The following is a 25,861-nucleotide window of genomic DNA, read 5'->3' as shown; positions in this document are numbered from 1 at the left end:
TATAGAAATTGCCATATATTGGAGTGCCAAGCAAATGTCAAGAAATGCCTTTGCTGATAAGCTTTGAGGTAAAGAACCCAGACTGGCATTGGTCCCTGGCTTAGGAGGCCTCATTCCTTCTGGCACCTCATCAAACTGCCCTCTGAAAAATTCAGCTCTGCTTCTCTCAAAAGCCAGACTGGCAGCCTCTCTCTATCAGTTCTGGGGGCAGGCACTGCTGGAACCTCGCTGCTCCAGTGACCTTCCCAAATGTCTGCTCTAAACTTATTGATAGCAGATCTGTATCCATTTGTTCTTAGACCAACATCAGGTTTCAGCTCAAAAACTTCCTCACCCAACACAGCATTTTGTAATCTGATATTTTTACAGAAAATAATCAAGTGCCTTCAAGCCTTCTCTTAACTGGGAGAAACAACCATGCTCTTTTTGTCTTCTTTCAGTAGATGTGTGGTTCAGCCAGAACCCTGGCTGTAGCACTGGGCAGTACTGGAGGAATTGGAGAAATTGTTTGAGACCAGGTTTGCTTCAGGCTGCAAGATGAGGTTTCTGAGCCTCATGCTGTGTCTTTCAATTTTGTAAGTGCCTTTTCCTCCACTGAATTTTTCTGTCTTATCTCATATTTCAGTATCCAGGATGCTCTGGGGTCTGTGAGTGGCACGAAGAAACAGTTATATCTCCATTTTGAGCAAGCTGTTTTCTTTCAATGATGTCACAAATGAGTCATTTAGGTCATTTAAAGAATCACCATTGAGGGTATGGGCAAAAGCATGTTCAATATAAATTTGTGAAAGCGTGACTTGAAAAAGTTTGGCAGCAAGGTTCACTCTATGACCTAGCAAATAGATGAAGCATACATGGAAAAATTGCTTTATGAGGCACAATTGGATCAGAATCAGTTTAGAACGATTCACACACAGTCTGAGGATGCAAAGTGGTAAGGATGCAAAAGGGTAAACCATGAAGTTCAATGAGGACACCCTTGCTTTCTAAACTCCTGATGGAGCCTAGGTGCAGCTGAGCACAATCTTAGTCCCAGCCCCTTGGTCAATGGTTTATGTATAAAAGATTTGAGAGTGCATGATCATTAACAAATTTAACCTTTAGAAAGAGAAGCAACAGGGTTTACTACAATGACAACAGCGACTTGATAATAGATTCAAGATGGCAGACTCATGCCATACTTTACAGAGGATATTTAAATGAATTCAGACATGCACAAACACAGATGTGTACATGGATGTGCAAAAGGTACCTGTTCAGATTGACACTAAACGTGTTTGCATCTCTATAGGTGAAGGGTTGAGCCTGAAGGAGCTGGGTACCTGCAGAGGCCCTGTTCTCAGTTTTCACTCACTGCTCTGTTCTGAAACCTGTGAATTGGTGAGCTCTGAGAGACCCTGCACAAGACGCTGGTGCGGCCACTGCAGCCCAGGGGAGCTCGAAGGGTCTCACTTGGGACTGTTTTTCATAGGGTTGCAAGTTTCTTGGCTTCAGTCATCAGTCAGTCTCCATCCTGGCCTCAATCCAGACCAGTAATTTTCCTCAAAATTTCAGTAACAATAATATTATTCCACTTGGGCTATGATTCAGGCAAGTTAAGTTCCAAGGCTTTCAGTGTTATCTCTTGTCCCCTTCCTTGGTTAGGCAGGAGAATTTCCTGCTATGGACCAGGATAAGACGTTTTTGATAAGTTCAAGGGGAGACTCATCACCTGAGAACAATTTATCAATCACAAAGCCTAACAAGAATTTTTGAGATCTCAGAGCAGTCTAGGAGATAGCAGGAATGCACCACCACATGTGCTAGAACTCTCTTCTAAAATGATAAATTTAAAGGGGCTACTGATTAGCTGATCTGAAAATGGACTGAAAAACTAAATTACACTGCTTCACACCTGGAAATGTATTTTGTACAAGTAATCTGGTATATTGGCTACTAACCTTATTAATGTGAATAATCTTTTGTTTTATCCTTTGTACAGTGTGGATATGGAATAAACAGAACAGAAATAAGGAAAAAAATATCAAATAATTTTTCACTGTAGTATTAATTCCCTGGTATTACAGGCCTTCCCTTCCTCACTAAGTCTTGTTTTGGAATACAGTATCTTCTCTCCTACTCAAGCAATTGCAGTAAAAACAGAGATACATTGACATCCTGATTTTAAAAATCCTGGCCATTATAGTATTGCCTTTTCTTCTCCTGAGAATGGGGAAGAAGGAAGAATCTCCATTGTTTTGAGTGGGAGGTGCTAGGTTCTGCATTAAACACTGTGATGTAAGTTGAATTATGTAAAACAGAATGCTTTTTTTATGAGTAAGAATGCCTGGGAGTTGATTCCCTGACCCTGCAAATATATCCATTAAATTATCCCAAAACTTTTGTGATCCATTATATGTTATAGTGCGTGCCTCTGCTGGAAAGTTTGCCCACTGAGCTGGTCATTCATACTGCTGTAACAAAGGGGCCAAGAGGCAATAAGAAAATTTCTCCATAAACAAGGTGCACCTGGCAGGAAAGCTACTCTTTTGATACTGTCCTGGAGTGGAGATTCACTTGAACTTTTCTGTAACATAGCTCAAACTCAACTCTTCTGATTGCATTGTCCAAAGGAGGGCTCTTGTGGTAGCAAGGGCAAAGGCTGATGGGGAGAACCACCACCACCCCCTCAACCTGTCCAGTTGGCTCTCATGCTTCTCCATGGCACACAGACAGTAAATAGCTCACACAAGTGTTGAGTGGCTCCAGTCCTTTTGTTAATGTTGTGCCAGGTGCTTTGCTGTCCTAGGGAAATTGGAACATTAAATGAGTGGAAACTTGAGAAAAGGAATACAGGAGCTGAACTAAGAGTTTTCATATGGAATTTGCTCTGGGAAACTCACTCTCTTTGGCTTATTTCCTGTTTTTTTTTTCTATTATTTCAGGATGACCAACAGTTACTTGGGCTTTGTCAGATATTCACAGGGTTTTGTTGCTATACTAACTTCTACCTTCTGTATTTTCTTGTTCCATAGATAGGTTTTTCCACTATGTTGTTCAGTCCTATTGTATTAGATCATTAAAGCAAGAATTAGAAATAATTTTTTTAGTTTTATAAAGCACAACAACATTCTGGAGTTTTACCAGCCATTGAAGAAACAAGTGATAACAGCAGGTAAAAATTTAGATTGAAAACTGAAGTGTAAATATCAATGATATTTAATTAATTATGTTCACATTCTTGATTCTATCCTACAGCTCAGATCCTATTCTGCAGCTATGTGCTTAGGAAAACTCAAGACACATTCAGGAATATGGAACAAGCCATGGTAGTGATCCTGAACAAAAGATTATTGTTCAAAGCTAATGATCCACAAAACAACTATCCTGAGCAGATCCTGGACAGTGCTATGTTGCACTCTGCAGAATGGATGCCTTGGCCTTCCAATCCTTAGTTGGTTTGACTTTTGCACTTTGACTTTTTCTGCCCAGAATTCTGCAACTATTGCATCCTTGCTGATTTTGGCAGCCTTTAGGGAAGGGACAGCCATAAGATAGTTCTGCTAAGCTGAATTAAAATATCATGTTCACTCGAACTTTTCCATAAATTAGCCGCTGTGAACTGCCTCTCCCCTTCATCCTTTTCTTCCTCAGAATGATGAAAGACAGAATCCATGGCCAGGTCTACACTGCTAAGTAATTTTTTAAAAAAATTAGTTAGGCATGGGAAACATAATTTGAGTTCTACTGAAAGCAAAATTCTAATCATAAGCATTGAGTACTTAAAGAAGTCAATCATGTGATATGGTTAGTGAGTAGAAAATCCTATTTTCACTGTTTTCCCTTTCCCCTTTGAAGCTATTCTGGTTCCAAGCTGGCCATGGTGCTTCTAGTTTGGCTGAGAGTTTTGAACTTAGAAGACAGCAAAGATTCTTGTGCTCCCAATGTTTAAATCATCTTAGGTCAACAAAAGGCCTGAAGAAAAAAAAAAAAACATGTAAACTTTAGGTATATGTGCAAAACAAGTTATACAAATAGAAATTAACCTGAGAGCATAAACTCATGTCTGGGGATTCCAGCTGATAAAATATACATTCATTGGGCTCTAAATGTCACTGAAGTATTTGTTTCAATTACTTATAAATTATTCTGATTTTCATGTAACTTGGTAATTATTTATTGCTATTGGTCACATGACTTATGAGATAACTTTCAGTTTCATGACTGTTCACTTTGCAAATCTCTTGTTTTCAAGATCAGTCAGCCTCCAACATGCAGCACACCATGCAGCATGGCCCATTGCAGACATGATCCCTATTTGGATTTTCAAGCAATTGCAGGTTTTTCTTGCAAGGAACAGCTCTATTATAATTAATTCTACAGCCAAAACTGCAATGAAGTTCACTTGAAAACATCTTTCTGCACTTCTAAAGGCAGGAGTTGCAACTGCTAGTTCCAAGTGGGATTAGCAGGCCATTGTTGCATGGAACTGTCTGCATTTATGCTGCAGCCCAGGGACTTCCACATGAGTGGGGCTATGCCATACATACGGACCCAAAAGGGATAATGTAACAGTTTGGGCTGTCTCTGCCTTAGGCATAGATAAACCCATCTCTGGGATGCTTTTCTCAAGACCCTAGGTGGGTAACACAGGAGTAGGAGGAAGTCCAGGGTGTACCTCAAGGGCATTTCATTTTGGGTGACAATAGCCAATGAATTAAATTGTATTATGTTATTTTCTATATGTTTAGATAGATAGATAGATAGATAGATAGATAGATGTATCTATACGTACTGTATATTATAATTTCTATGGCTGCTGTCCACCCTTCATCACATCGGGTGCCTCACAGTATCCATCTCCACAAGACCAATTTTTCATTCGCCACGTGAATGAGGAATGGACTTTGGTGGAACTCAGTGAGCCTAGAGGTGATGGAATCAGAATTGTCTATAACATGCACTGATTGGGCACTACACACCATCTCTCCTGCCTGATTGTTATGATGGTCCAGGGTCACGGACTAAATGAATTCAACAAACCTCTACAGGGAAGCTCCACAGACTTAAGGAATGACAGCAGTGGGTACACCCATCAAAAGATAGGAAAGGTGATGGGCAGCATAGGACCTGGCATTACAAAAACGGGATAAGATGTGGATCCTCACCTGTTTTTTTTCTGGGATGGAGTTAATTTTTGTCTTAATAGATGGTACAGTGTGTTTTGGATTCAATTGGAGAATAATGTTGGTAACACACTAATATTTCAGCTTTTGCTAAGTAGTTTTTGCTCTAAATCAAAGACTTTTTAGTTTCCCATGCTCGTCCACATGAGCAGGTGCACAAGAAACTGGGAGGGGACAGAGCCAGAACAGCTGATGCTAACAGGACAAAGGGATTTTCCATCACACAGAGTGTCCTGTTCAGTGTGTAAACTGAGGGGAGCTGGGCAGGTGTCACCAGCTCAGGGACATGCAGGGCATCAACCAGCAGGTGGTATGCAATTGCATTGTGCATTACATTTTTTTCTTCAGTTGTATTCTTTTTTCTCTCTCCTATTTATTACTGTTGTTGCTTTAGTTGTTTTCATTGTTGTTGTTTTTGCTACTATTATTATGGTTGTTGCTACTATTATTATTGTTGTTGTTGTTGTTATTTTTACTTTGTTTCAATTACCAAACTGTTCTTATCTCAAGTCTTTCCTCTTTTTTCCAATTCTTATTCTCATCTCACCCTGGGGAGGGGTGTGAGTAAACACCTCCTTGGTACTGAGTTGCCTGCTGGGGTTAACCCATTACAACTGGCTGACACAGGTTGCACCTGCTTAACTGAAATCATCTCATCACAGAAAGATGCCATGCATGCTGCAGATGTGGTGTTGGTTCATCAGTGAACCAGTGAACTACCGTAGGCAGACAGAGACAGAAGCTTGCAGAAAACGCTCTTGGAAAATGGATTCCTTTGATTGTAACAAAGGCAAAATGAAACAGAACATTCAGAGTATTCTGAAATATTGTAAGCAGGTTTAGATAAGTTATATGCATATTCAGCCCTTCAGAATTAATAGGAAAATTTGCAGTGTAAACTCTGACTTCTAGAAATAGTCACAGAAAAAAACCCCAGGAAATAAGAATATCTGGGGGGAAAAACAGGCAAATAATCCAGGAATCTAACAATTAGTACTAGTAATCTATAAAAATGCATATAAAAGCATCCACTCAGTCATTATTGGAGTATAAACATTTATCTCTAGAACATGCCGTACTATTTCAAACACTCAATCAAAACCTCAAATACTCAATCAAATCCAGAGAAGTTCAATTGCTAAATGAGGTCCCTTCCAGCTGGTGTAGAGGATAAAATCCTCACCACTGCTATCTGGGTGACAGGATGTATGGCATGAGAGGTTGCATGGAATTCCTTAATTTTTTCAACAGTAATACAAAAAACCACTCAATCTAATACCTTATTTGGATCTCATCTCCATGTCCCAGTTCTGCAAAATGCATGCTCATTGTATAAATCCAACCCACATACTGAGACTCAGCTTTAATCTACGCAAAAGCCACCCTAGGAAAGACATTCCAAAGAGTTGTGCTGAAGCTGTTCTGAGCAGAAGGAGGTGCTGAGTCAGTGGTGGTGATTCTATTTTCACCCTTTATTTCTCCTGCCTCTTACTGCCCTAACAATGCTGTGTGTGGTTCATAGCTCTGAGGTTCAGAGGACACCTCTTTTGAAAACATTCTGTGACCAAGGCTTTCAGATGCTATTGCTAGAGGACATGTGAAAATACTATTCATGCAAATAATTAGCTTTGTGATTCCTGAAGCCTTCCCTCACAGCTGGCCTCTGGGGGAAGCAGAGGAGCATGATTATGAAATAGCTGATAGAAGTATTGAGTCAACTATAAAAACATGACTAATTTTACCTGGAAGATCATTTCTTTCACAGCTTTAATGAATTTCAGAAAATACTACCATTTGGCCTCCACTGGTTTTGGGAATATTTTATTCCACATTTCCTAATATTAATCTGGATCTCATACAGATGAAGAAATATCTTTCCTTCGTAAAGACATGGGCGCATGCATTTGCACCTATACCGCTTGTTTTACAGCCAATTAGACTGGCTGCATGATATGACATAGGAAAATGATGAAAATTACATTATCTAAGTGAAATAACGTGCAGAAATTCAGCATCAGCATTGCTTTTCATTGAAGAGACATAGCACATCAGACTTGGTTATTGTCAAGAAATGAAAAATACCTGTGAGCTTTCTCCAGCCTATCCAAGGTGTTGCATTGCATTTTGTGTCACTAAAACAACAACAACAACAAACAAACATGCTTGTCCGGCATTTGTTAATGCCTGTTGAAATCACTGCTGTATGCCTCATTCCATGTTAGAAAAGTATGGATAACTCACTAAAAATTTTCCAACAATAGCACTGAACTGGGAGAAAGAATGTGGTAAATTGCAAACCTGAGATTCTGGATTATGACTGAGTACAATCACAAATGTGGCAAACACCTGGATCTGTTCACCATCATCTGGCTAAGTAATTTCTATGTTTTCTGAAGATGTTAGGTTTCTAATTGCAGGGTATCTGAATGCTGTACAAAAGGTAACAAATTTTATCATTCTTTGCAGAGCTCTGAGGGGTGGCAGTTGTGTATCACTTTTTAGAGCAGTTGCCTAAAGATCCATTGCATCTGGTGACACATTATTCCTCATTCTTTGCTCTTCCTGAGTTAAAAACCCCAAAGAGACACAGACTTCTGGTTAAATTTAGTGCTGAGATATTTCCCCATTTGTTTTCATTACAAGTTCCCTGATCCTCTTCTCACCTACTCTTACTGAGAAGGTGAGCTCAGTGGAAATGTTGGTGAACCAACACTGATCACTAATGAGCTGCAGCTGACCTCTGCACTTCAGGGAGATGAATTTTATTTTGTATTTATTCACTTATGACCCAGATCCTTAGAAATAAAAAAATAGGGTCTTCTACATAAATAAATGAAGGCAGTAAAACTTTTAAGTATATTTCATAAGTCCTTGGATGAAGTTTTTATTTATGCCCCTTGCATATGGATTCCCACTGAAATCTAAAATTCAAGCCTTAGAAATACAAGGTCTGTATTCTAACTAAGAAAAGAAAAGGAGACAATTATTATGTACAATTGAAGGAAAACAATATTTAATGGGTAAAGGTGATATCTGGCCTTATAACAGAATCAGTTTTCATTGCTTATCTCGAACTGCCAGTGTGATCCAAAACACTCCTGTAAAATCATCCGATGGAAGATGGGATTAATTTAATCTGACTGAAGAAAACCAAATTTTATGAGAACTTCAATCAGAGATCTGATTCTTACTGTTATCAGTGTCCTGGTTTCCGTGTGATTGAAGCAGCCCTAATTGCAAACCATACTAGTTAGGTACTGCCAACCCCATCACCGTTGCGTGGGATGCTTGCATGGTCTTGCTCAGTCCAGAATAAGGTATTGAATCAGGTATCAGGTGTATGTCCTGAATGGCTTTGACAAAAACTGACAGCCTAGCACACAGGCAAGAAGGCCATGTGACAAGAACTTGGCATGAAAACACACCCCAGAAAGGCAGACAGAGCACTGTGCTGTGAGGGCAGCGATGCAGTTAACAGAGGCTGCCCCCTCTTGATGGCAGCATGAAAGCACTTTGCTGCCAAAGGTGGTTTTTTGTACAAAATGTCAACAAATCGGGAGCGGTGTCCCCTGCACTGACAGCGTGATTCCTCCCTGGAAGGGATAATTATGCATGGGCTGTTTATTCCTGATAGAACAGCTAAGTGATATCCACGCCACTTGTAGAAAAGCCTAGACGAAGGCTTTCCCTGTAAAAGCATGTAGTAATTAGGCAGATCCACACACGCTTCCTCCCTCACGACATGGCCTGAAAGCATTAGATGGCCAGAAGTCATGATTACCTTCTTCAGCTGCTATCTCTTCAGCTGCCTCTGCAGTTCCAGAAGTGCAATGGGGTTTGATGATTTTACAGTAATGTAAATTTGACAAGGTGTTCCCATGTTTATTGGGATGCAGAAGATTTTACGAGTTTTCCAGACTTGTGAGGCATTTAATAGGGCAGGCATCACAGCCAGGAGAAGGTATTTTTAGTTCTGCAGAATAATGCACTTCCTCCACTTGTCTCACATTCCGGCTAGATGGTGACAGTGGCGGGGGGGGGGACAGTCCCCCTTTTCCAGGGCTCCGCAGAATCCCAGCTACCAGGGAAGGCACAGCACGGAACAAAGGACAGCAACAGCACGGACCTGGGGTGGCATTGGGTTACTTTATTTGATGTTACACTCCCCGAGTCTCGGGGTCCCAGGCAAGGAGCTGGGGGCAAACAGCAGCTTATAAAGGGGGACAGGTTTTAAGGGAGGATACAATGTTCAACTAATCAGGAAACTGGAGGTGGAACACAAGGCAGGGGATACAAGGGAGGAAAACTACTTGGGACAGGAGGGGGTTAACAACTGGATGTGGGAAGAAGGGGTTTGAAACTTGGCAGGAAAGTAGCTAAGTAGCAAACAGATGAAATACCGGACTCAATTGAGTAACAAAGGCAGGTCTGTAAAACCAGGGGGAAAAACCCCCAAAAAACCACCAAAGTACAAATCAAACAATAACCTTCAAAATAAAACCCACTACAACATCCGCTCGTCTGATTTATACCATACTCAAGCTACCTGAGCTGTCATGTTTTTCTCTTGCATTATTGTTAATTAATGACAGATCACATTGCATTTGTCCAAGGTGTAGCAGCACATGCACCTCTCCTTGGCATCCATCTCTGTCTTATTTTTTTGCATTTGTTAGTTGTCATTCAGAGCCCTTTCACATTTAAATGCATCTAGACATCAGGAGCTAATCACCAAAACTTGCCTGGAGTGCCATTCTGAAGATGGAAATTGTTGGATGAGACACCCTTCCAAACAGATTATTGGTCCACATTGCCATGAGAAAAATCTCACAAGGAAAAACTCTTCTTTGACTATTCTGCCTGAGTTTCCCTTCAATGAAAATTTTAGCAGTCATTTTCAAACTTTTTTGCACCTTTCCTGTAACATTCCATCTTTGACACCTTCCTTCAAGCACCAAATCTTGGGAAGATCTCATAACATCTGAACTTCTCTGTTACATCTTTGAAGTACCTGCTTTTAAAAGCTATTCTTAATGAAATCTTACTTTTCCACATGTTCTGTATATTCAACTGTAACCATTCTTTGACATACTGTAGTTTTCTAGGTAGATTCTAGAGTCTCTGTTTTTAGGCTAATATTATGCTAGAACCTTCCTGGATTCACAAAGGTCTCTGCCAAACAGGGGGAGACCCTGTAACAATCCTTCCTTAAACCCCTTCTCCTACCTAGCACTTCCATATGTAATCTTTTTGTTCAGACTACCTGCCCAATTTTAAAAACTCACGATTGGAGATTTTTATGACTGCTTCATCTATTTTGATAGAAAATCTTAAACTGGATAGCTTTTATTATTGCAAATAACATTTTAATTAAACCCAACCCCCCCCCACGATGCTTACAATAATTTAAACTAGAAAAAATATTCTAGCGGAAAATGAACTTCAAGTAACAGATTTTTTATTAAAGAGAAAAGGATCTATGGCTTTGTGAAGATTTCTTGTTGAAAACAGAGCGTAAAAATGAAGACAGTTGTTTTTCCAAAAAGAAAGGCAACTTTCACCATCTGAGCTAAATCACAGTCTTCAGTTTGGAACATATTCTCCATTCTATGGTTTTTTAACCAGTTCACAGCATCATAAAGCTTCCCTAATGAAATGACATGCCCTCCAATATTTCAGTCAGTATGACCAAATTCCACTTAAATTAATCACAGCTTAAATTAATCACAGCTCAAAGCCTTTTCCTTTCTACATGTGATTACACTGTGGGACTCAGGAGCTAATTGCCCCCATACTTGATCATTCACTTGAAAACACAAAATTTCAGAAAGATTTTTCCAACTTCGGGTACTGCTGAATTTGAAACAACTGTTCTAAGTATTTCTGCTATGCTTGAAGTTATCTGGAATGCTACTGTAGAGTTTCCAAAGGATTTTCTGTCTGAAATTGATTCACTTTATGTAATAATAAAGACCTAATTGTAGTTACAACGTTGTGACCCATCCTAATTCTGCAAAGGATCTTTAAGAGAACCTGCCCCCATTGCAATGGGTATTATCAGGTTACAAGGACCACAGGGTGAAATGCCCAATCCCAGCTCAAGGACTGGGAAATATTTCCTCCTGGCACAGCAAGTGCTGTCACAATTTCCTTCTCAGCAAAACTGGAACTGTGAGGAGGTTGATGGAGCCAGCAGTGGCACTGGAACCTCAGAGGTTCCTTTTGGGATCCAGGCCCTGAATCTTCAGCTCGTCCAGGGCTGGATTCCAGGTGAATCACAGCTTTGGAAAGCCCAGCTAGCTCTGTAGTATCCCAAAGCAGCTGGGCAGTGGTCCAGGCCAAAGAGGGATGCTTGCTGGCCTCTCAGTGTGCTCCTGCGCAAATGCTGCTGTCACAGGCCGGGTGGCAAAGCTCCCAGAAGAGGATGGAGGGCGGAGAGAGAACCCACAGAGGCAGGGCTAAGGTCTGAGCTTCAGGGCACCGCCAGGCTGAGCACCCTCACCTGTGCCCACCTGAGCTTCCTTCCCCAGAGGGAGCCCCCGTCTGCAGAGCATTCCCTGGCACTGGGAGGGGGCAGGTGCAGGCTGCCTGAATGGAAACGCCGTCAGCAATGAAGAGATGTCAGGGCTGGACTGGGGCAGGTAAGCCAGCTCACAGAGGGCTCACAAGCAGCTGCTGGCTGTACCTCAGCAACAAACAACAGAGCCCAGGGAGAGAAAATCTGCCTCTTTGTCTGCAGCCTGGCAGCTGCTCCAGGGCACACCTCTGCTGGCAGCCCGGCCACCTGTACGCTGAGCTTCCCCGGTGCAGATACAAAACCCGTAACCCAGCTCTCACAGCTGCTGGCAATCATGAGGATTGACCTGCTGTGGTCTGTTAGAGAGCCAGATCCCATCCCTGCTACAGTCTTTGCATCTTTCAAAAAATGGCTGGGGACAGAAGGCTCTCAGGCAAGCAGACCTCTGATGAAGACAACCCCAGGTCCTTTAGCAACCATTATAGAGCTGCTCTTTGTACTTATAGCTACAGTAGTGTTGATAGCACACCAATGTTTTGGTCATGCTGAACAGGGCTCACACAGCATCAAGGGCTGTTTATTCATACTCCATCCAATGGCCAGTAGGCTGGAGGTGGGCAAGAGTCTGGGAGCACACATAGCCAGCACAAAACAAAGGGGGTATTTCATAATCAAAGGAGATATTTCACACTATGTGATGTTGTACTTGGCAAAAAAAATAGAAGTTAATGATCATGGGAAGGATTTGTTATTAAGGTGTTTGTCTTCCAAAGTAATCACTACACATACTGAGGCCCTGCTTCCCAGGACACCATCTGAAGATGAAAACAAGAGAATAAACATTTTTGCTTTGCTTTGCTTCCACACACATTCTTTGGTTTTCTTCATTGAACTGCCTTTATCTCGACCCATGAGTTTTTCATCTTATTTTCTCCCCTGTCCTGTTGAGTAATAGAACTGCTTGTGGCCCCTTCGCATCCAGACAAGGTCAACACACTACAATCCTTATTGGCACCCAGCATGTGAATTGAGCAAATAGGAGTTCTGGACTGAGCATGCTACAGCCATAGCAATTAATAATCATCAGGTTTCTGTGTCTTTGAGGCTGGCTGGCTGCACTGAAAACCTCTTCATTCTGTTGAGCTTTGGAGCATGTTAATACAAACGCTGTGCACTTAACTATGCTGGGGAAGTTATCTTGCAGACAGAATGAGAGAATGCACCTCCTCTTCACTGAGACTGATGTTGGTGGTTTTACTGCCCAGACTTCCACCGTTTTTGTTCACCCTTATGTGAGTTAATACTACTAACTGATACTTTTGGGTTTGTGGCAAAAACACCCTGTTCTGGACAGTCCTGGAGGCTTCGTGTATCCTTGGCATAGACTACCTGAGGACAGTGCACTTCAAGGGCCCAAAAGGGCACCAGTGAACTTTCAGTGTAGCCATCATGAATATGGAGAAGGTTAAACAGCTGACTAGCTTCTCTGGCCTGTCAGAACATGTCTCTGTTGTGGCCTTACTGTGGGTGAGTAGATGAATGGCAGGCTGATTGCTACCATGACAGGGCACCAGCAGTGATACTGCAGCAGCTGAGATTCCCTGGCTCTCACTGCAGGCTCTCACCCACTGGGGACCCAAAGAATGATCAGTTTATTATAATATCTCATATGGCCCATGCAGAAGTCTGGTGGAGGATGGAAATTAACAGGGACTATTGAGTATTGAATGAAGATGTCACGCTCTGGTGAGGGCAGCTGTACTTGACATGCTGGAGTCCCTATGCCAGCTGGAGTCAAGGACAGAGAAGTGGTATGCTACAACAGGTATTATCAATGTTTTTTTCTCAATTCCTTTGGTAGCAGAAGCATGTGACAGGGTCTCAGTACACCTAGAATGAACTGCACCAGGTGCAGTTTGTCATTTGTCATGGAGGCTACCATTTGTCACGGAGGCTGATCAGAGCTGCAGAGTCACCAGAACGATCCCCCTGAACACTTATCATACATCAATGACATCAACAGCTGGGATAAAAAAGCCTGCTAGATGGGCAGCAGGGTTTATAGGGGTGGGAGTCTGTCATTTGATTTCTAAGGAATAGTTCAGAGTCTTTAGAGTGAAGAGGTGAAGTCTGGGTTCTTTTGGGGTTGAAAGAACAGCTGGGACTAGAGGTTGGAGCAAAGTACGGCTAGTGAGCAGCAGGGCACCCAGACTCCCTGGCAAACAGCAGGATCTAACACCCCTTTCCTCAGCCTCACCTCTGACAAGGCAAATCTGCCAGTCGTACCTGTGCTGAAAGTTGACGGGAACGTCTGCTTCCTTGGTGTTGCAGGTGGTTCTGCAGCGATATCCCATTACTTAGATGAACCTGGAGCCTCAAACGGCCCTGCTGGAATCTGCCTCACGAGGGAGCTGTATTCCCAGGAAAAGAGAGCCTGAATTCATTTTCCCCTGCACATCCGTCCTAGAGACCAGAATGGCATGGAAGGAAATCTCCCTTTTCTCTTCCCGCACTCCCTGTGGAAGGAGTGCGTCTCCACAGAGCCCGCAGTTGTGTCCCATAGAGACACAGCAGCAGGAACAGGAGGGTTTAAGGCTGTGAGGGACACATGACAGGGGGATGTGAGCCTACAGAAAATAGGATCACTGCCAGCCTGCACAGGGCATTCACTTCTGGAAGAGTTTTGTTATGCTCTGTCTCCATAGTGAAGAGGGCCCCACCTCAGGCCAAGGTGGGTGTGTTCAGTCCTCACAAGGCTGGAGGACCTTCCCTGTAATCCAGTGGTACCTCGGCCATCGACACTTGGAGAGTGTTGGCAGTTCTGGGCAGAGAGAAAACAAAGCCCTATCCCCTTCTGCCCTTCGGAGTCCTGGGGATTGCATCGTCTGACTGGTTGCATCAAGACCAAATATGCTGGGAGTGGCCACAAAATTTCATTTTGCATCAAAATGTTAATAATTTTTTTCATTTTCCAAGACTCAAACCAAAATATTTGACAGATTTCAGAAGAGAAAAGATTTACAGACAGAAAATATTTCAGCTTTTCAAGCAGGTAGGAAAAAGGAGTAGGAATGGGAGATTAAGATGAAGAAAGGAAAGCAGAAATGCATCTGGAGAAAAAAACATAAAAAGCTAAATGGGTACAAGCAGGCCAAACACATTTTCTGTTTCCATTGTTGCTATTGAAATAACCAAAATTCTAGGATTCAGTAAAAAGAAAATTTATTATGGAGAAGAATAATGATATGATGAACTTTAAGGTACGATTTAGCAAAGATTTAAAAAAAAATTAAGAAATCTTAATAGTCCCCACTATAATTAATCTGGATTTGGTTAGCATGTCATTTCTTTCAAAGAGGGAAAATTTTGTTTTGCTCATGAACCAGCCTGCTTCTGCGAATACTGGGTGGCCACAGCTGTAAGTGGAAGATGTAAAAACTGAGGGAAGGATGAACATGCAAGCATTCAGCAGCTCAATGTGAAAAAAACAGAGCAGTACAGCAGCTTTGGCCATCCCAGAATAGTATCTCTTGCTGTCAAGCTCCATTTTCCATGACCTCTACAGAAAAAAAGCTAAAGCTGGAGCAAGATGCAGAGTTTTTTGGTTTTGTTTGTTTGTTTGTCTGTTTGGGGTTTTTTTTCTGGCATGATTCTGAACCAGCAAGTCAGTCTCAGTCCAGCATAACACAGCAGGGGCACAGGAAAGTAGAAAGCCTGAGGCTAAGCCTGAAAGCCAAGGTGATGTGTCAGGATTAGGGTCAGTATCAATGAAACACAAGGCAATGAATCACAGAAGTGAAGATATTACAGAGGCAGGGATCAGCATCAAAACCTGAGTTTAAATGCAGTTTCCAAGTGCAAAAGGAGCGTGCTCCCACCTTTAGTTTTCCTCACAAGAGCTCCTATTAGTGACAGAGCAGACATTGGACTCTGCAACTCCAACTCTTTCATTCAGCCAGTTCTCAGCACCCAGAAATCAGAATTATTCATGCAGTCACATGGTGACAGCACAAAAGACAAGTATGGGAAGGGACAGTTTAATTTGTTCAACAGAGGTGAAGAACAGCCTTAACAGCAGTAAAACTGGTGCAGCTAATGGCTGGAGGATGTCTGGGCCATAGTAATCATGCAAGGATAGAATTAAGGAATGTGGTTATAACTACCAGCTTGGACTTCTGTTGGGAAGCCTTTGGCTTAGTTGACAGAGTCTCTTGGAAGGCACTTCAAAGAAGGTATTGAGGTGCTGGGGTGAGTCTAGAGAAGGGCAGTGAAGCTGGATAAAGGTCTGGTGGATAAGTAGGAGAGGCTGAGGGACCTACGGTTGTTTAGTCTGGAGAAAAGGAGGTTCAGGGGTGACCTTACTGCTCTAAAAATCCCAGAGAAAGTTGTTTCCCAAAGAACCCCCTCCAGCTAGTTGGGGGTTGGCCTCTTCTCATAGGAAATTAGCTACAAGATGAGAGGACACAGCCTCAAGCTGTCCCAGGGGAGGTTCAGACTGGGTATCAGGAGAAATTTCTTGATGGAAAGAGTTGTTAAACATTGGCATGGGCTACCCAGGGAAGTGGTGAAGTCACCACCCTTGCAGGTGCTCATGAATGGACTGGACACAGGACATGGTGCAAAGGTCTAGTTGACAAGGTGGTGATCAGTCAAAGACTGGTCTCAATGGTCCAGAGGTCTTTCCCAGCCTAAAGGATTCTGTGATTCTGTGCATTCTTGAAGGACAAAGCAATCTAGGCAGGCTAGCAATTTTGGAAGAAAAAACTCTTAGAGGTGCAGAAGTACCGTCCCTGAATGTCCCAAAAGACATGTGGTGGAGGTGGGGAAGAAATCCAGTCTGAACAAGAGAGTTTTGGCTATAATTCAGTAAAGAAAAGAGTTTGTGACCTTTGGAAAAAGTGGGTCTCCACTCAGGAACACTACCAAGTTTTAAATTCACATGGAGAAAAAATTTAAAGGGCCAAAGCCCAACTAGAACTTAATTTGGCTACCGCAGTAAAGGACAAATGTTTCTATCAATACATCTGGTGGACTGAAAGACACAGATGGGAAACAGAATGATGGCCTAATGATCACAGACCATCATAGATGGGAAACAGATCATAGATGGGAAACAGAATGATGGCCTAATGATCATAGGTCATCATAGATGGGAAACAGAATGATGGCCCCTTTCCAAGGGGAAAAAATAAACAATCAAACACGGCTTAGGCGCACACAAGTCTGTGAAGCCAAATGGGTTCGTCCCAAGGGTACTGAGGAATGACCTTGGTGGAAGAGCTCATTGGGTCATTTTTAATAATTTAGCAGCAGTCCTGGCTAACCAGGGAGGTCCCAGGAGACTGGAAGTTGGCCAATGTGATGCCCTTTTACAAGGGCTGGAAGGAGGATCTGTGTGGTGCTGGGGCACTATTGGTCTGTCAGCCTGGAGAAGGTCATGGAGCAGATCACACCATGTGCCATCACATGGCACATACAAGACAACCAGGGATCAGGCTCAGCTAACAAGGATCTAGGGAAGGAAGGTGCTACTTGACCAACCTGACCTATGACAGGGTGACCCATGTAATAGATGAGGGAAAGGTTATGGATGTTGCCTATCTTGACTTGATCAAAGCCTTTGACATTTTCTCCCACAGCATTCTCCCAGAGAAACTGGCTGTTCATGATTTGGATGGGTGCACTGTTAATTGGGTAACAAAGCATCTGAATGGCCAGGTCCAGAGTGTTGTGATGAATAGAGCTACATCTATCCAGTCACAAGTGCTTTTTCCAGGGATCATCTACAGGAGGCAGTTTTGGTTAACAGCTAGCTCATTGATCTGGATGAGGAAACTGAGCATTCCCTCAGTCATTTTGCAGACAACACCAGGTTGTGTGGGAATGCTGGCCTGCTGGAGGGCAGGAAGGGTGTGCAAAAGGATGTGGACAGGCTGGATTGATGGGCTCAGGCCAATGGTGTGAGATTCAACAAGGCCAACTCTCAGGTGCTGGGATCACATCAACTTCACTCAGCACTGCAGATGGGGAACAGAGTGTCTGGAAAATTGTCCAGCAAAGGGCCTGGGGGTGATATAGTCGACATCTGGCTGAACACAAAGAAGCAATGTGCCTAAGAAGGCCAATGCCATTGTGGCCTGCATCAACAACAGTGTGGCCAGCAGGAGCAGGGCAGTGACTGTTCCCCTGTACCCAGCACCGGTGAGGCCACACCTTGAGTGCTGTGTCCTGTTCTCCCCTCACTTCAAAAAGAACAATGAGATGCTGGGGTGTGTCCAGAGAAGGGCAATGGAGCTGCTGGTGAAGGGTGTGCAGCACAAGTCCTGCGAAGAGCAGCTGATGGGACTGGATTGCTGCGGTGCTGGATTTCTTCGGCCCGACCAGCTCCTGGCACAGAGAGCACGAGTGGGCTGCCCCCAGAAAGCTGTTCAATCCGAGGGGCGGCTGCAGGGCACGGCTGCTCTACGGCACAGGGGGACTGCGGACTGAGCCTAGGGTAGGGACAAGGATCAGGGAGAGCTCTTCTGTATGGTTTCCAAGGAAGTTTATTTCTGGATGTTCAGGGACAGAAAAGACGCACTCACCACCATACATCAACTTATAAAGGGGAGGAGGTTCCAGGGGAGGATATAATCTTTGACCAATTGGGAGAAGCTGGGGGTGGAACACAAGGCAGGGAATAAAATGTGTAAACCAATAGGGGACTACAGGGGAGGAGAATAACTTAAACAAACCAATGGGGTTTTGAAGGATACGAAATTGATAGGGAAGTTTCTAGAGAAAGGGGCAGGCTTGGCAAGGGATTGATACTCAGTGAGAGGAAGATCAGGGAACAAAGGGGCAGGTCTTTGGGGAGATGGACAACTAGGGCAAGAGCAACAACACAGGGGGGAAAGGAACAATCCATTAATAATAAAATGTACTGTAACAGTACGAAATAGGAAAGATTATCAAACTAACTACTAGCAATGAATTACAATCAAAAAACACACTGCCACACTGCATGTGTTAAGTCTGTAGAAAAGGAGACTCAGGGAAATTTCAACTCTGCAATGACTGGGAAGGAGGCTTTAGTGAGGTGGGGGTCAGCCTTTTCTCCCAGCAAATGAAGGGATGAGAAGAAACAGCCTCAAGTTGCAACAGTGATGGTTTAGACTGCATTAATATGGAAATACTTCACTACTGAAAGGGCTATCAGTCACAGACCAGGTTGCTCAGGGAAGTGATTCAGTCCACTGTCTGGAGATAGTTAAAAGATGTGGCATATAAGGATATGATTTAGGTGTGGATTTGGAAGTGTCAGGTTGGACTCAATGACCTAAATAATTCTGTATAGTTAATGTTTATATGGAGATAAAAACAGTCCTAATGTATAGAAAAAACAGACAGATAACAAGATTTTATAGGCTGCTCTCTCTATGGATGGATCTAATTACTGGAGGTAAATAATAAAATGATTTCAGAAGAAAGTTTATTACATTTCTGCTGAAAGGAGATTATGAACAAAAACAAAAAGCAAAGACATTGTTTACATGACCCTTATTTTCACAGAACTGGTAATACTCAGGTTGAAACCATGGTCCATCCTGGCCATACAAAATTACTAACTGGAATCTTTTTATTGTAATAATTTACCACAATTAATAACATAACTTTATATTTGAAAATAATTAACAACAGTTAATTAATAAGAAATAGAGAGTCGGAGTGGTTTTTGCAGTAAAAGTTAAAATGAAAGTGCAGATTCTAACTGAAGTCAGATTCAAAAACATTTTAGACATGGACATCTGTGATGTCAACTATGAGAAAATGATCTTCCTGTTGCACAGGACAGTCTAGAAGAGAAGTTGGTTTGATCAGTGTAGTCCTTGTCCTATATGGTAGACCAGACAGTCTGGGAGAGAAGCCAGGAGGGTCAGTGTAGCAGTTCCAGCCTTACTGTGTGAAGTCTCTAAGGACGTAGTGATAGTGAGGCCCTGGAAAAATGCTAAGATAAAACTCTGAAATATTAAGCCTTGTGTTTTACCTGAGAAAGTAGTATAATTGGTAGATGTAATGATTGTTTAATAATTAAAACAATTATTGTATAATCATAAGAAGAACAATGAGAAACTGTATGTTCCTAGTCTAAGGTGGCTATGCTTGGCTGAAATCTATGTATACTATAGAACAATGTAAGTTTAATAATTAACATGAAAGTTATAAAAGGATAGAATATAAAAGCATATCCATCCTGAACCTATGTCGGAGTCAGATTTGGGTTTGTACCCCTGACACCCAGAGCTCTTTAATAAAAGCACCTGCATATAATCATTTCTCGTGATTATGTGTTCCTGAACGCTAACAGTAGGATCCCTTGAATTTCTCCCAAGGTATTCCTAAATTCTCCCCTTTTCCTCCCCAGGGTTTTGTTTGAGGTCTCTTCTGAGTCTCTCAGGATTCTCATCAAGTTTCTTTAGTCTCTCCTCATAATCTCTTCGTCTGAGTTACCTCCTGTAGGTACCTTCTGTGTCTCTCCTGAAAGACAGTGGACAATATCCATTACAGACTGCTAGAGAATGCCTGGTTCCTGTATTCAAATTCTCTCAGTATCTTGCACTTGGCTCTTGCCTCAGAGCCATTGTCTGCCCTCGCTGAAAGTATCTCCATACTTTCTCCATGACACTTTTACAACTTTCATAGTAGTTAACAAGCTGTTTACTTGTAAATGGTTACCTTATCCTCCTCTATTCTTTTATTGCTAAATTTCAGCCAGGTCCCACCCATACTACCTGATGCAATCTAGCCATTACTCTATAAACATCCTGTAACTCTTCCTATATATTAATTTCACACAATCATAATGTTTCCGTAATCCCCATGGCTTATGCAACTCAGCAGACTTCCAGCCATCATCTTGATATTTCTCCGGTGGTTAGAACAATTGGTTCTTGGAGGCAGACTTGGGGAATGGGTTAATATAATCAATTTGCCAACAAGCTTCACCAAGCTTGTGTCTTGGAATTGTCAGCAACAACAAATGCAATTCAAGAATCTTGAAAGCAAAGGCAGTGTTTGGTCTAATCTTATCACTGAACTAAATACAAGGTGCTGAGCACTGAAGTCACCACATTATCTCTAGAGAAATTCTGCATATCTTGTTCGCAGAGGAATCTCAAGGCTCAAGATGGGAAATCATGTGCTGCAGAAAATTGGATTGTACACAGTCATCCCTTGCAACATGTGAACTTTTTTTTTTCCAGTAGGACTTTGCTTCATTTCAGATCAACAACTTTGATCAACAACTTTTTGTTTAGCTGCTGAGATTCCTTCCTTACTTTCTTCTTACTTTCTTACTTGGGCCTCCAAAATATAAGTAATAACAGAAAGCAGTATGCAGTATTTTATGTGGGATCTCTGCAGATCATTAAAAAAGAAAAAATGTATGAAAATCAGTTGAATCTTTCTATTTCCTTTACCTCTTGCTCATACCAGGAGTACAGCGAGTTCTGTTCCAAATCTGTTTTGTTTTACCCTCTCTACAGGGAGAGAGTGGAGTAGTGTGTGGGATGAGGTCTTTACTCTGTTTATTTAAAATTCTGTTAAGACCTTGCTTGTTTTGCTCAGGCACCACTTGAGGTACCACCCAAGGACAGCATGAATAACTTACAGCAGCAGAGGATGGAGATAGCTTGGTAGTGTGGCAGTGTCGAAATGGAATCAGAGCCTGGATAAAAGATACCATTTGTGGACTCCACCAACATTGCCACATAGTGTTTGTGTTGCCAGCTTGAGCCATGGCATCAAGACAAATGCAAAACCCAATGGGATGCTGAGGAGAAGCACACAAATGTGTCATCCTCCAAGCAGTAAGCATTTTCCTCAGAGTATAGATCCAGCCCATGTTCTTTCAGATGCCAAAAATGTCTGCTTTGTACCTTTGCACTTAATTCAGCCCTGTGCTTTGCATCCTGTCTCTGAAGCCTTAATTTCAAAGTAAGCCCTGTTAACAAGTTAACAAGAGAATCCATGGTGATGGTACTTCCACAAACCTTAATGACTTTCCAGTTATGGAAGGAGCTGTGAAATGCAATCTTGGCAACTAAAGCTCTCCTACACATCATACAGATGTTCACAGCCTTCACCATGCTGTGAAATACTCATCAAAATAGAAGCCAAATTAACACCTCTTACAAAAACTGCAAAAAGTGACTCACCAGTGTTACGCTGTTAGGAGTAATAGGTGGATTCCATGAACACCTCCAGCAATATCATTCACACATGCACCCATGTCAGCCCTTGTAAAGGTGCACATTATCAAGAGAATTAGTCAGGGTAGAACTGAGATACATGACTTTCCAGACTCCAAATTACAACTTAGTGATTACTTTCACAACACAGTTGAGACTTATAAATAAACACAAGTTGTTCTAAAAGGCCACTTCAATTATTAACTATTCATGACAATCTGAGTACACAAGGACAATCAGAGGAAAAAAAGGGAGAGGTTTATATTTATTTTTTTAAATAAACTTTTAATGTGCAATATAGGCATGATCACTACAAGATCTTCCACCTATACGCAATACTACACACTGTTAACACACCGCATTTTAACTGTACATTAAAAAATCCGGGAAGAGTATTCCTTCACTGGAAAAATATCATACAATCACTTAAATAAACAGAGACAACATTACAGTGCAAACAAAATCCTGGTTTTATTTATTCTGCAATTATTGAGTACTTTCTAAAAGTCTTTTAGAAAAATAATAAAAAAACCTTCCCATGGACAACCAATACGTTCTGAGATGATTTCCTCTTCCTGAACCAAGAACCTTGATCTGATCCTTGAAGCTGTAATAAGCAGGATACTCATTTGTATGATACACATTCACATAATTTTTATGAAACAATGGATCCCAACCCAAAATTTGCAGACAGCAATAAAATGGCACTTGCTGGCTTCATCTGACTTTTGATCAGACCCATGACATGAAAGGTCTGGTACAATAGTTATCCCCATGAATCAAAGACAAAGTGCTTAAGGAAGCCAGACAAGGCCTTGGTTAATAATGCTATTGGTTTGTATTGGTAATTGCTGTTAGACAGAGTAGGGGCATACTTTTTTTTCCTTTTAAAGAAGAAAAACAGACTGTGGAACAGCAATCATGCCAGGTTCAACACACAAAAGAAGAAATAACACATATTTCTGTCCCAAAGGGGATGATAGTGTTGCTTGAGCCCACAAAGACCAAGACTCAGAGCAGATGTCACCTGATTCCTAATCTGTGTGAACTCTGCCACCTTCATAAACTCCTACTCTGGTGAGAGAATATACTAACTTAAAAGTGCCTGTATGCTCTTGTCAGTTGAGTGATGTTAAGAGTAAAGACTTCAGGGAAATAAAAAAAGCAGGCAGGTGAATATGATGCCTTAAGTTTTAGCTTTCATATTTTTCAGATTCTGTGCTGTTTTAGTGTGTAGCTCTGAGCTTCATATTAAGTGTTGGTAAGTTCTCTTCACAGGGTAGATAGACAAAACAATTCCTTTTCCAGCTTGACCAAGGACAACTGTTACAAGCTCCAGGCCCAAAGAGTATAAATAATGGTGAATTGAAGAGAGAAAACACAGAGAATGAAGTTCATAACCTCAACCTATAACTGGACAATTAATTCCAATATGCTATTGGACCAAGACTTATAAAAAGTGTGACACCTTGTGACTGGTCATCCATTTTGTGACCATTTTGGGTTCATCTTGGGTGTAGCCCTGGCCAGGCTCTTACACTGCCCAAGGTGTATCCTTTAGGGCCTTTTAATAAATACCTACTTTATTCTTTAGCTCTGTCTAGCCTCTGTTCTAGGTCAGCCTTCTCAAGGCACCAAGTACATGAAAAAGGGATGTTTGTTTTCACTTGGAAAGGAATGTTGTCTCTTTGTCCTCCGTTTAGCCACCCTCCTCGGAAAACTGGAAAACTTATTTTAATGCAGCTTCCGATTCAGGGTAAGACAGACAATTTGACTCACTACCATTGCTGCACAGAATGAATGACACTGGGCTCTTCACACACACATGATCAACTTCTGTTCAATCTGCATTGGATGCCATTTAAAGAATAAGGCAGGCTTAAAAGGAAACAGAATATTTAGCACCAATGAGAATATATGGGTCATCCTTGAGGTTCTTAACAGATTAAACAATACCATAAAGAACTATTTTTACAGGCAATAAGTGGTTACTCCATCACAATTTTCAGATTTGCACTTCTTTCTAAGCATACATAAAAATAGTAGTAGCTAAGAAAGCTGAATTAAATAGCACACAATTTCACAGTCCTATTGCTGTCTGTAAAATACATAACCTGCATATAACCAGTTTGCTACTATACCAGCTGATGGGTTAATGCACAATATTCTAGATGTATGTGGGAGATGGCACAACATGAGGACTATAAGGCTATAGATTCCCCAGTTCTTGTGTACAATTATAATTTTTCACTTATCTCACTGAATGAGCACACAGAGCATGTAGAAAATATATCCCAAGTAGATGGGCACTGCGTTGGTAGGACTAAGACACAGAGCAGCTTCCAAAGTGCTTCTGGCTGGCTGACAGTGACTTAAACACAGCAGGAAGCAGGCTTCTGCTCATGGTGAAAAAGAGCACTGGCCAGAAGGTATGTGCCAATGAGGCTATGGCTTACAAATGCCTTGGTAGACCAGAAAAACAAAATTCTGCTCTGCTACATACTGCAATTCTCACAGCTGCAAAAGCCGTCTTGTGGAAAGCCAATGTGATACATGTTAGCCTGCTGCATCAGTAGGACAGCTGTTTGATCCAGACGAATGAGCAAGTGAAGATTTTGCCTACTAAAGCTTTATAAAAGCCTTTGACCACCCTCATGCATAAATACGAACCCACATATCAAAATTACTTATCCTAACTACTTAAAACATTATGATGTAACTGCCCCAAACAGAATTAGCTGCCTGTACCTACAAATGAAACTTGCAAATGAAGACAGTAAACATTAAGAGATTATTGTACCAAAAAGGATAAAAATATATAACAAACTACTGTTTAATTACATCCCCTATTCATAAGTAATTGACCATGATTTGCTCTCACAAAACTATTTTAAGATTGTGTGTCTAATAGAAGTTCAATATTTGACTACCCCAAGAAACGGCATTAAAAAAATCCCAAACCCATCAAACTATGTGACCAGAGCCAGAGACCTGCTTGCTAAGCAGCTCCTTCTCAGGTCCATCAAGAACACCCTAGGGTCCCTCAGAGTAAGGTTACTCTTTCTCATGGAGAAGTTTCTTAGGGTAGCAAGAGAATACAAGTTGTTGGTTTTTTACTGCTGAGAAGAACTTGTTGATTCTTCTCAAAACACGAAGGAAGAACTTTTGTTGGGAAGCACTTTCATTCACATAGAAGGTCTGGGAAGGCTATCTGCTCTCCTTGCATTAAAATAAGTGTTCTTTCTCTTAGGCAGCAACACAAACCTAGAGGCATGATGCAGCACAAGAGGAGTATCACACTGTCCCACTAACAACTCTGCAGAGAGCCCACATTCATAAGACTAAACCTGCCTCTCTCCATCATAGATGCAGGCTCTGAATTCTGGCAATGAATTCTGCGCAACCCAGCTTATCTCTCACCTCCCATCCACAGGAAGGGGTGAGACTAGGTTATCAGAGAGTCCGTACAGCCACAGGGTAGAGCAAGGACAAGTGTTCTGCTCCTTTGATAGGCAGCTTTTTTGTAGTGTAGTAGTGGATGACTTCAGGAACACTGTCGAAGGGAGGGCTGTTCTGACCCAGGATGTATTTCTCTTTGGTTTTCGTCAGCTTCATATGCATAAAACCTTGACTGCTCCTGCAAGGAAAGCAAAGTGTAAGTTCATGCTTGTGCATAGGGAAGAGGGGTGCAGCACCATGACAGGCTCTCCGTATGGAAGGGAAAGTAGGAGGACAAAATGCCAGTAGCTGCTGGGTGGCAGCCCAAGGCAGTGGCCAGACTGACCACCTCCAACTTGTAGTTGCAACCCCCATGGGCAGTTCAGCACAAAGGCAACCTAAGGCAGTATTTTGTTTTCAGTGCCTGCACAGCCTTGATCCACATGCACGGCTGTCTCACACTGAAAGTGATCCAGAGGTGTGCCAGTAAATAATCCATTTCCTTCCTATGG

General features: G+C 42.0%; 1 protein-coding gene across 1 annotated transcript in view; it reads right to left on the bottom strand.

Annotated features, from left to right (window-relative positions):
* Positions 1-23,833: 23,833 nt before the first annotated feature.
* Positions 23,834-25,861, bottom strand: part of SHB (SH2 domain containing adaptor protein B) — a 56,429-nt gene continuing 54,401 nt past the window's right edge. The window contains exon 6 of the mRNA XM_018920828.3: positions 23,834-25,548. Within this exon, the coding sequence (XP_018776373.2) occupies positions 25,365-25,548 (184 nt within the window). The 3' untranslated portion in view covers positions 23,834-25,364. The remainder of the gene's footprint in view (positions 25,549-25,861) is intronic.

Source organism: Serinus canaria, chromosome Z (assembly GCF_022539315.1).
Source record: "Serinus canaria isolate serCan28SL12 chromosome Z, serCan2020, whole genome shotgun sequence".
Classification (NCBI taxonomy): Eukaryota; Metazoa; Chordata; class Aves; order Passeriformes; family Fringillidae; genus Serinus; species Serinus canaria.
Note: the sequence above shows the minus strand (reverse complement) of the source record. Positions and strands in the feature narration are given on the sequence as shown.